This window comes from Micromys minutus, assembly GCF_963924665.1.
Source record: "Micromys minutus genome assembly, chromosome: 9".
Taxonomy (NCBI): Eukaryota; Metazoa; Chordata; class Mammalia; order Rodentia; family Muridae; genus Micromys; species Micromys minutus.
Genome location: NC_137978.1, coordinates 16,120,870 through 16,132,741, shown reverse-complemented (window position 1 = coordinate 16,132,741; position 11,872 = coordinate 16,120,870). Strand labels below are relative to the sequence as shown.

Below are 11,872 nucleotides of genomic sequence, written 5' to 3'. Positions count from 1 at the left end.
CAGACCTCAAGGCAACTGTGGGTCACAGTTCAGCAGAGATCTGTTGTCTTCAATTTCACTACTTTCCTTGTGGCGGTGGGGGTGACACCTCCGTTTCTATAAATGCCATTTTGCAGGTGAGTCACCACATAGGACAGTGCCTAAAACCACTTCAGTACCTCTTTCCAGTGTTTCCCTCTAGCCTGTGGATCATCTGCATTTTGAGTTCATAGGGGAAGGTACTGACTGCTCCCACCCAAATGTCAAGCTTTCTCCAGCAGCAGCAGCAGCAGCAGCAGCTTCTTGTGGAGAGTGAAGAATCTCCCCTGCTATTTTACATCACGTCCTGAAAGGTAGAGAGCCCCCAGGAACTTCATACAGTTCTAAATCTCCTTGGTGATTCATCCCAAGGCTTCAGGGTGAGGATCAGGTGAGGATCGAGGGCCCGATCCAGCTTCAGAAAACACTTAGAAAGTTACTTCTGATTGGCTTTGCCTTCCTGGGTAGGGTTTGAGTTCTGGAAGGCCTGCAGGTTGTGCGCTGCTGACCCTGCTTGCGATCTTCCTAGACGGGGGCTGGGGAGAAAAAAAAAGTTCTTGCAGGAGGCTGAGGAAACCTGCAGTCAATCTCCAGTGGCAGCCTGCAGATACCTCACAATGTCACAGTGGCCCTGCTCTTCAGCCAAGTCTACCGGCAGGCGGCCCCAGGCGTCACACACATCCAGCCGCGCCCCTGCCCTGTGCAGCAGCACCAGCGTGTCCAGGAAGCCCTCCCGAGCTGCGTCGTGCACGGGTCTGGTGAGGGTGGCAGGGTCCGCGCAGTTGGGCTCTGCTCCGTGGAGCAGCAGCAGCTCTGCTACCTGGGCGCTGCCCATCATCATGACCTGTGGGGGAAAGAAGAGAAGAGCTTAGAGGTTATAGAACTGAAGTTTCTAGTAAAAGCCGCGGAAGGCTCGGAAGGCTCGCAAGCTTCTTACTCAATCCACTCTCCGCCCATTATAGCCTAGGCTGAACTCAACGTAGATTCCGAAGTTTCATTCTCCACAGGTGAAGCACTAAGAAAGGGCAGAGAAACGGCTTATTTCTTATATGGAACGTTGGACGACAGAGACTTATTTCGTTAAGTGGTTTATTAGCTTAGTTTGAACTGTTTAAAGCTTTATTTTCTTTTACCCTTTTCTTTTTTTTATTAAGGATTTATTTCACGTATGTGAGTACATGGTAGCTGTCTTCAGATATACCAGAAGAAGGGAATTGAACTCAGGACCTCTGGAAGAGCAGTCAGTGCTCTTAACCGCTGAGCCATCCAGCCCTACCCTTTTCTAGAAAATGGACTTTTCCCCTCCCTCAACTTCTCCCAGCTCCTCCCCATCCCCTCATCGGAGTGGTTCCCATTCTGTCTCTTGTTAGAAAACAAGCAGGCTTCTAAGTGATAGCACAGCATAAAGTCTAAGATAAACAAAGACTAATACGTCGGAATTGAACAAAACAGGAGGGAAAGAGCGGCAGAGAAGGCACAAGACCCACCCTTTCACACACGGGGGAGTCCCATAAAAACATTAAAGTGGGGACCACACAGACCCTGGGCTTTGATTATTTAGAGGACCCCTTTTTATTGGTGTTCCCCATCCCCTCTGGCTCTTACACTATTTCTACCTTCTCTTCTAGGGGGTGCTCTTAGTCCTGTTGGGGAGGGGGTATGGAGACACCCACTTAAGCCTGAGTGTTTCAAGGTGTCTCACTTGCTGCATATCCTCTGACTGTGGGTTTCTGTTATCTGTTCACATCTGCAGTAGGAGCGAGCTTTTCTGACTGAGCAAGGACAGGCATCTCCCAAGTACAGCAGTAGAAGTCATTTTATTCCTACCCCCCCCTTTTTTTTGAACAGTACTATTTGGTTTTACCCTAGTTTGCTGAGCTATAGTCACTGGATCTTGGTTACTTTTTTTGGGGGGGTCTTTAGTCAAGTCAGACATTGGTCAGTTATTCTCACAAAGTTTATGCCAACCCTGGCAGGACTCCAGAAGTCATTCTATATAAAGCTTTATATTGTTTTCCTCTAACCCTCTAGGTCTAACAACCACATGTGCTGGTTAGTTTGACACACTCTTTTGGGAAGACGAACCTCAGCTGAGAAAAGCCTCCACCAGACTGGTCTCTAGGCCAGTCTGTGGGACATTTTCTTGGTTAATGACAAATGTGTGTGTATGTGGTGGTAGTAGGAAGGGTCCAGTCCACTCTGGGTATGTGCTGGGCAGGCATGTGGTCCTGGAAGAAAGGTGGCTCAATTTGAGCCTCGAGCAAGCTAATAATCATTGTTCTTCCATGATCTGAGCTTCTAGCCTTGACTTCAATCAGAAATGCACTGTGGAAAGTAAATATAAGCCAAACAAACCCTTTCTCTCCACAGTCCTTTGGTCACAGTGTTTCTTACAGCTACAGAAAGCAAACGAGAACACCAGACAATGGCGATTATTAATTATTATTATTATTATTATAGCAATGCTTTACAGGAGAAAACAACAAACAAGGCAGTTATTTAAAAGGTTTTGCTTTTTATGCCAATTGTACTCTGGTCACTTGAGCACAGGCGATCAGGGGACCGTTGTCACATCCCAAGCTTGTATAACATTATGGAAAAATTATTTAGCATCTTACAACATTTAACCTAGTGTGATATACAGCGAGTGTGCACTGTAACATAAAATTAACATTCATTTATACTGTACAAAATTTTTTAAGTGGTATTTTTTTTCTTTACAAAAAGTTTGACTAATACTTAAAGTCACAAAGATGTGTCATTAAGAAACACCCACAACAGTGTTTTGAAGATGTATCCCCACTGCAGCCATTTGTGTATGTTGTATGTTGGGCAAACATTTGCTTCTGCATTTTAAGTTAGCAGTAGAATAATAGGTTTTGGTATCTAACTGTCCTAAACAGTCACTGGTTCTGGTGGGCCTGTGTGCTTTAAAATTTACAGTGGCAGTGGCCATACGTCAGTTTTTTATTACATTAACATCAGAAACATTCCTTTCTTCAAGAAACACAACAATCCTTTCCTTTCTTTTAGCGAGGTAAGGGCTATTTTTACAGCTGCAAAAAGATTTAAAAGTGTTTAGTAAAGAAAATCGTAAATAAACATTTTTATAAGGTCTTTTTTACTCATTTTACAATTATTTGTGTTACTTTTAAAATATTCTTTTCTTGAACACCTCTTTTTTTTTGGTGAAAACTTAAGAGGAATAGTACTTATTTTCCTAAAAACCTGTACTATGAACAAGAGCCCTGGTTTTCATAGTTCAGAGAGGGACGGTGAGGTGAATAAAAAGAACTATATTAATCAACAGGAGAACACAAAAGCACTGTTAGATCTTCAAGAACTAGTCAGTACTAACTACAGCAGGGTTAGTAAACACTGAAAAAATGTATCTCAACAGTAGATTGTCGGTCGGTCGGAAAGGACCCAACAGTTAGTTCTGTTGGGAATGCTTTGCCTGTTTGCATTAAACAGTGAACAGTGAAAAAACACACTGTTCCTGCCCGGATACAAGGAATTAAAAGTGTTGGCTTTGGGAAATCCTTAGTCCTATGAATGCGATTAAGTTTATAAGGAAAAAGAAAATTAAAAGGATTCATACAGTTTTCACATGTTCACAGTGCAGGCTCTCATCCCACGCACTACAATTCTGTGGAGTTCCCTGAATCCAGGCCCTGTAACTGGTAATCTCATCTTTATCGTGTTGTCTTTTCCTTCTGACCCTCCCTTTCCCACTTTGCTTCCCGAGTGTCGGCCTTCTTTCTATGACTGTAAGATGGCAGAATAAATGTTAGTATTTTCCCACCAACTGCAAAGATTCTGCTCACGGGTAGTGCATGTACGGGGAGTGGGGGTCGGGGGTCGGGAGGGGGGGGCTGCTGAGTTCCAGACCCAGCATCCCAAAACGAAGAAAAAGCAAATCAAGTGCAGAAGTGTATTTCCATCGATTTTTGTTTCTCAGGATTTTTGCTTTTGCAAAACCTGCTTCCTGTCGGGCCCCCCGCACACATCTAGCACCAGCGGGCTGCCCAGGTGCCCGGTTACGAGCCGCAGCCGCGGAGGGCACCACGCTCGTGCGCCCTCTGCCGGCAAGGCTTGGGGACCCCGCTACCTGGATTGGGCGCCTCCCGAAGCGGTTGACGGCGTTGGGATCTGCGCCGGCTTCCAGGAGCTGCCGCACGGTCTCCACCTGTCCCCGCGCCGCGGCGGTGGCCAGGCCCGCGTCACTGCCGCCGCCCAACATGCCCTTGTCCCCGGTCCGTGGCAGAAATGGTCCTCCGCCGGCCGTGAGATTGCTACAGCCTCGTCTCGCAGCGGCTTCTCCTCTCTGTGGACCCAGCAGCTTCGGTGAACGTCCGGGAACGCTCGAGCGCTAGCGCCTGGGAACCGTACCGCGGGCACCGACGACTTGCGCCGGGTGGGGACCCCGCCGGCTCTGAGCCGCAGTGTTCTGCACCGCCGCCGGCCCCGCCCCCTCAGACCACGCCTGCTCGTCTAGCCCCGCCCACACTTGGAGCTGTCATGAGGCAAATGGGCGGGGCGGGGGCGGTATCCGAGAGTCGGAAGGCCTTAGGCGCCTGCGCAGAACCCTTAAGCTTCCTAGTCTGGAACTTACTGTGGCCGGTTGGCTATTTTTGAAAAAGTTGTGCCTTTGCACTCAGCAGGCGGAACAGAGGTCTTTATTTAGCTCAGGCCTGCAGGTTTCGCTCTGGAGACAATTGCTCTTTGCAATCGACTAGCTGAAAGAAAGCCTTTAGGGTGAAAACTTTCCATTTTCTGAAGCCATCTGAAGTGACAACACCTGTCATGAAAGGCAAGGCTAGTTCATCTCTAGGTAGTATTTGAATGCAACGAGTTTCACAACTAGCATCAGACGCAGCAGTTTTCTCTTGACAATGTCTTCCTATTTAGTCAGCCAGAAAAACAACAGTAACAACCACAACAACAAAAACCAAAAACATCCCAAGGTTCATGTTTTGCCTGTCTTTAAAATTTTTTTTCACTCTTGAGCTGTGGTTGTAATTCTGAAGTTTAATAATAATAATAACGTTTTAGAAAAAGATAGTGTTACACACACAAAAGTAGATCATAAGAACTTAGGATCTCTGGACATGTGCTATGCTTACCTACTTGGGTGGCTGAGACAGGAGGGTCCCTGAAATCCAGAAGTTCAAAGACAATCAGTAAGTAACAACCAGACCTCCTCTTTCTGAAGGTTCAGTTCCACTGTGTACCGTATATCATAGTTTGACCGGTTACAGGTTTAAACCCACCTCAGCAAGTATTTGATTTTTAGTTATCATGTGTAATAAAGAACATTTATGCAGGAATAATGAAACAATAAAACTCGGGTGTGGTGCTGGGCCTGTCATTAAACAGGGTGAACCTGTCATTAAGCCCTCCTCTGAAGATGTAAAGATCAAGGGCTGCATTTCTCCCTAACCTTCCTAGGGGAGACTGAGTGAACACATTGCTTTAAAAATCTTTAAATGTTACAACCGTTGCTACAGTGAAGTAGGAAGAGAGCCATGCGTTCTGTGTTTGTTGCCAAACAACTCTGGGGAGATTGTGTGAGTGAACAGCTGGGCAGCTCTTATTTGTAAAACAGGTTCAGAGTGCTTTTGAAGGAGGTCTTAAAGGAAGCCAGGTGTTTCATTTACAGAAACCAAAGGCTTCAGAGCACATCTTCTGGTACACTTGTGCCAGATTCACCATTTAGAACTTTTGCTGATGGCTACCCCTCTCTTAGTCTTCAGCAGCAGACTAGGTGTCTCCTGAGTGAGACGTGTTTATAAACTGTTTATCCCCCCACCCCCTTGGGAGTCAGTCATTCACTGCCGCCAGTGTGCACAGGTAGAATGGGAGACAGAGGAAGAAGGGTGAGTAGTTTGAAATCAGAGTCTGAAATGAGTGACGTTGGTGTTTTGCTAGTGGAGGAACGAATCCAGCAGGTGGGTGTTAATGGGAGTGAAGCAACTAGGTGCTAGGATATTTTTACCTGTAGAACTGCTGGAATTTAATTCATAGTTAAATGTAGCTCAGAAGGCTATGTGTACATGTGCGCGCATGCATGTGTGTGTTCGTGCGTGTGTATGTGCGTGTGTGCACATGCATGCATGTGTGTGTATGTGTGTGGGCGTGTGTGTGTGCACATGCATGTGTGTGTGTGTGCAGTGTATGAGCATATTATGTGTGCACAGATGTGGAGTCTAGATGACAGTGCAGAGTACCACATCCTACACTTTCTGTCTTATTTCTCTGAGGCAGGGTCTTTCTCTGAACCTTGAGGTAGATGGGTGGTCAGCAAGCTCAGAAGATCCTCCGATTCTATCTCTGCCCTGCCCTCCCCCCAGCACCGTGGTTACAACTGTGTCTTGGACAATGCCCATCTTTTTATGTCGTCTGAGTTCAGATTCCCATATTTATGCAACAAACACTTCTACCCACTGAATGAGCTCCTAACTTTTAATATGGTGGTAGGTTTCAGCATGCTATTTTTTACTTAAAGATATATATATATATATATTCGGTATTTTTGGTACTTATCAGTTTGCTTTATTTTATTTTTTCTTTTCAGTGCTGGTGACTGAACCCAGGCCCTTGTGGATATTAGGTGATTGTTCAGCCATGGGGCTGCATCTCCAGCAAGTGCTGAAGTCGTTAAAATATTCACCACGACCACACTGCTTCATGCAACCCAACAGTGAGCTTTGGACTTCTCCGAAACTCTGAAAGTAAAAGGTACTTTGCACCAGTTTCTAATCAACCTTTTGTACAGTTCTTGTTTCTAGGGATAAATACATTTATAATGAGAAAATGCAAAAGAATAGTCTTCCCTTGAAGGAAACACAACAAATCACGGCGGTACAGGGGAAAAGCCAATGAGCAGAATACTGAGAATTTGCCAGGAGGAAGAAATGGGAGGTACTCATCAGGTCGTCTGGGGTAGGGGCGCGGCTTGGGAAGCCCGCGATGGATCGCAAAAACCAGCACCAAGGACAGCGACAGCCCTTCCTGCTGGTCTGGGTGGTCCTTATCCTTAGCAACCAATTCTAGGGACACCAACCTTGGCGGTTTAATGCCCCCTCCCCACCTGCCATTACCTGTAATCCTAGCATCCAGGAAGCTGTGCAGGAGATTGTGGCAAGTTCAAGGCCAGCCTGGACTACAGGGTGAGGCCTTGTTTGAAAAGACCACAAACAAAACAGGCAACACCCATAAAGAAACTCATTGGACTTTCCCCACAAAAACCAACCTGCTCAACTTGTTTTCCAGATATTATTGTATTTTGTAATATTATCTCTACAGAGAATGATATTCAATATATTTGAAAGAAGGAAAACAAACAAACAAATATTTTAGTTCCTGTTCCAATTACCTTCCAAGTACTATTACATGCTACCTCCACAGAGGTCCTATGTAACACACACTGGTATCACAACTCTACAGATAAGACAAAACAATGAGAGAAATAAGAAAGTTGTATATTCTCTAGTCACTGGAGGTGGGATCTTAGCTGTGTGGCTTCAGAGCCTTGCTCTCTCTACAATAAGTAGTGTGTAGCAACATCTGTCTGTGGCGGGCTCAAAAGGAAAGGCACAATAAAATGGCAATCAGTTATTCCTGCATTCTCCCCCCCCCCCAGGTAGATCACACCATAGCCACCCTTAACAGACTTGAAGGATGATATTTCATATGTAATACCGGTATAATAATACATTTGTCTTCGACAACAGAGTGAGGTATTTAAGCATTTGGTTTGTCTCTGGAGCCCAGGCTGCTTCAGGATAAAGGACAACCTGATGTCTGTGACCCAGACACAGTGAGCGATGAATTAGGGTGGAGCCCAGTTTCAACAGAAGTGTGTTAGCTGTATCTTGTTCCAGTAGAGGACCCGTTGAGTGAGGAGAAAGAAAAACCAAACGATAAACTGGCTTTAACTTTTGGGATCAGGGGGAGGTAGTGAGTACAACCAGTTCTAACACTGAATATCGTGAGGAACTCGGAGATGTTTATGTGCTGGTTCTTGACACTAGGTCCGGATTCGCGTAATGTGTGATTAGATGTAGGTAAGTGGCTACGAGGAGTAGTGATGTAACAGTGCCTGCTGCTGGTGTGTAATAGTACAGTATTTCCAAGTGAGGAGAGAAAGAAATACACAGTCATTTCTGGGGTATTTTCAAATTATATACAAGCCACCTCCTTTATAGCAGGCTTGACTTTTTGGTATTCTGTCAGTTGGTAATTCTTTTTTTTAAAACGATGTATTTATTTACTATATATACAGCATTCTGTCTGCATGTATCTGCAGGCCAGAAGAGGGCACCAGGTCTCATTACAGATGCTGGGAACTGAACTCAGGACCTCTGGAAGAGCAGTTAGTGCTCTTAACCCCTGAGCCATCTCTCCAGCCCCCTAGTTGGTAATTCTTATTCCTCAATTCACTCTACATCCCGTTTTGTGTCACGATCTTCTTTGCTTCTCCCCTCCCCTCTTCTTGTCCAGGACTTTTGAGATAGGGTCTCACAGAGGTGCTCAGTCTGGCCTTGCTGTAAATCCCAGGCTGTCCTTTAAGTTTCCACCCCCTGCCCCCGCCTCAACCTCCTAAGACATCACCATGACTGATTTCTCTGGTGATCTGTTTTATCTTTAGGGGGTTGAGGGATAGTGGCATCTTGACTTGACTTCTCCATTTTCCAGGGGTCCAGCTCTAAAGGGGACATGCTTTTCTTCGACACGTGGTAATCTTCATAACAGAAGATCAAGACAGCGCTAAGTGTTTTTAAATTCATTTGTTAGTTTTCAAGATGGTGAGTTATCTTTTGCAGATTCTAAAAATGATTAATGATTTAAAGATTGTTGTTACAGATTTAAGCAGCATGCTTCAGACTTGTAGAATTCTGGTTGGTCTGTAAGCCCTATCTTTTTGGTCAGTATCCTCTGTAAGTTGGTTCCTAAATTCTTTTTGCACGGCTCAGTGGTCTTGCTTAAAATTTTTGAGTTTTGTTATGATAATATGTTCTAGTGTTATCTTGTACGTTTCATGTTGTATTATGAACAATTTATTTGAGGAGTGCTGGGGCTTTTTAGTAGGAAATAATACTTAAAGCTACAGGCAGAGTGCTGGTGGAGCATGTTTGCTTCATGGTTGGACATTATATGTCTTGGTCTGTGTCTTTATATGCAAAACTTAATTGTTTCTTAGCTCAGGATGATTATATTATAATTTCATCATCTACGTGAACATCCAGGGGGTTGTTAGCAGTTTAATAGCATAGACCTTTGGGCAGGTGTGGTCTCAAAATGATTGCTGCAATAAAAAAATGCATTGAATCAATATTCAGAATGCCCCATAACATGTCTGTTTGTGAGAGACCATGCTTAAGCAATGTATTGGTAGTGAGAGATGTAATCAAAGAAATTATTTAGCAAAAATTAGGAAACCTCTACCTATGTGGGACCTGCAGTGTCCCTCTTAGCGGTTAGACCTTTTCTTCTACACGGCCCAGCTCAACACAGAGTCTGCATCAGGCAGAACTCTTTGCTGGGCATACAGGGTTTATTGTATTCAAACATGCAACACTGTTTCCTGATTTTGTTACATCATGTCTTAGCAGGGAAGCTCATTCTGTAAGATGAGCAGCTGCAGTGGAGCCTTTTGGGGCACAGGTCTGCATTGGTTTATGTCACCTAATGGTCACCAACAAGAATTTATAAAGTGCCCATGATGGTCCAGGCACTCCTCTAAGTCTTTAAAGCACATCAGTGACGGAAGATGACAAAACCCCAGCCAAACCAAACAGCACGGTTCCTCGCCTTTTGTACTCTAGCTTGGGCAGTGATTTCTGTTGTAAAGTGAATTACAACACAGCAATGTAAAGTCACACTTGAAGAAGAAGGATGATTGGGCTGCGAGATGGCTCAGTAGGTCTGGGAGTTTGCCAGCCAACTGCACAATCTGAGTGTGATTTCTAGATCCACATGATGGAGAGAGAGAGCCAACCCCTACAAACAGTCCCTTCATCTCTACACATGTGCCATGGCACACACTTCCCTAAACATGTAAAAATGTTAAATATTAGTTAATACCCTGTGTGCCACACTTAACAATAAAACAGGTTAGGATTGGCTTGGAAGAAATGAATATCAATATATCCAAATGAACATCCATATAAAATCATTAAAATATTTGTACTACACAAATAAATAATAAAACCATTATCTTAGTAATTTGTGGAGCTTTCATCAAGTAGAACTTGGTACTGACATGAATGAACCGTCATTAAATTCTTTCGGTTTTGTTGTTTTTCAGTTAGATGAATACTCAGGCTTTGGTAGTGAGAAGTCTAGATGTCAGTAACAAACCACGGCTTAACTGAAGCCAAAGCTTGGAGCAGAGCTTGGTAAGCCAGGGCTCAGTATCGGTCTGTGACAGCAGCTTTAGGGCCTCAACCCCAACACTCTCACCCGGAACCTTTGATGTGGTCTTCCATCTAGACAACGCTAAAGCGAAAGTGTCAGACTAATTAAAATCAAGAGTTAACAAAGGCATACAAAACAAATTTGGGAATCCTCGTTTGCCTTCCTGCTTTTAAATTAATACTCGAAAATTAACAGCCAAAGAAGTATTAGGCAGCCCTAGTAGTTCACACTTGAAATCAGAGAACTCAGAAGGCTAAGGCAGGAGGATTGCTTTGGTTTAAAGCCTACCTTGTGGGCTGGAGAGATGACTCAGTGGTTAAGAGCACTGGCTGCTCTTCCAGAGGTCCTGAGTTCAATTCCCAGCAACCACATAGTGACTCACAACCATCTGTAATGAGATCTGATGCCCTCTTCTGGTGTGTCTGAAAACAGTGACAATGTACCAACATAAATGAAATAAATACATCTTTAGAAAAAGGCCTACCTTGCATTACACAGTGAATTATAGGTCAGCCTAGATTTCATAGCGAAACCTTATTTCAAACATAATCAACACATGTGTTACTTATGTTTAGGAAACTGTCTCTGATTGTGACGAGCTTTTCAACTGGCTTAATTTGGGACAATTTTAACTTAAAAAATGACAAATATTTAAATTACACTGAATTTGAGAAATAATCTGGGATGGGAAATCTTTGTAGAATGTTGGACCTAGCATAGAGTGAATCCTAGAATTAGAAAACCACCATATTATGTTCCATATTAGAGTAGCAAAACCATGAGTAGACTGTAGTTGGGGGAATAATATTCTCATGATCTCCCCTGAGAAAGAAGGACGTCACTCTGAAGACCAGGTTGGCCTTGAACTCAGAGATCCTTCTGCCTCTGCCTCTGCCTCTGAGTGCTAGCATTAAAGGTATACATTACCACTGTCCAGCCTGTGTGAGCTTCTTAGTGGACTGTTTGATTTGAATCTAATCAGAAAGGAACTGGTCTGAATATCAGAGGTCTGGGTTCTCTGTAATGCTGTGATGATTCAAAGAATGTAGGAGAACACTGGTGGCCATAGCATGACCTCCCTTGGATCTCTGATTCCCCAACCCAACATGACGCTCTTTGTGGAAGTCACTGTGGAACATGCCACCAAGGTGCACACTAGTTATTTCCTGAACTATCCGGAAGGTGACCTTCTAGGGTTGTGTGGAAACAAAGAGCAATGAAAAATAGCCCTTCTAATTTGGTCAATAACCTGTCAGACAATCCTTCAGTGGCCTGTTTTCAAGTGCTTTTAAATTTCCATTTTATCATGCTTGCTGTTCTAACTAGGCTCTTTGTATTTGTAATCACCAAGGCTTGAACACTGTGATATTAATATCACAATGTGCAAATTTAAATTGTGATTCATAATTCAAATGATAATATATTTTTATGA

General features: G+C 44.0%; 1 protein-coding gene across 1 annotated transcript; it reads right to left on the bottom strand.

The window, feature by feature from the left end:
- Window positions 1-601: 601 nt before the first annotated feature.
- On the bottom strand, window positions 602-4,261 carry LOC308423842 (cyclin-dependent kinase 4 inhibitor B; the record flags this gene model as incomplete). Its single annotated transcript, XM_080920618.1, has 2 exons — window positions 602-862; window positions 4,130-4,261. 2 exons carry the CDS (start codon window positions 4,259-4,261, stop codon window positions 602-604), a joined length of 393 nt encoding a protein of 130 aa, XP_080776744.1.
- Window positions 4,262-11,872: the final 7,611 nt, after the last annotated feature.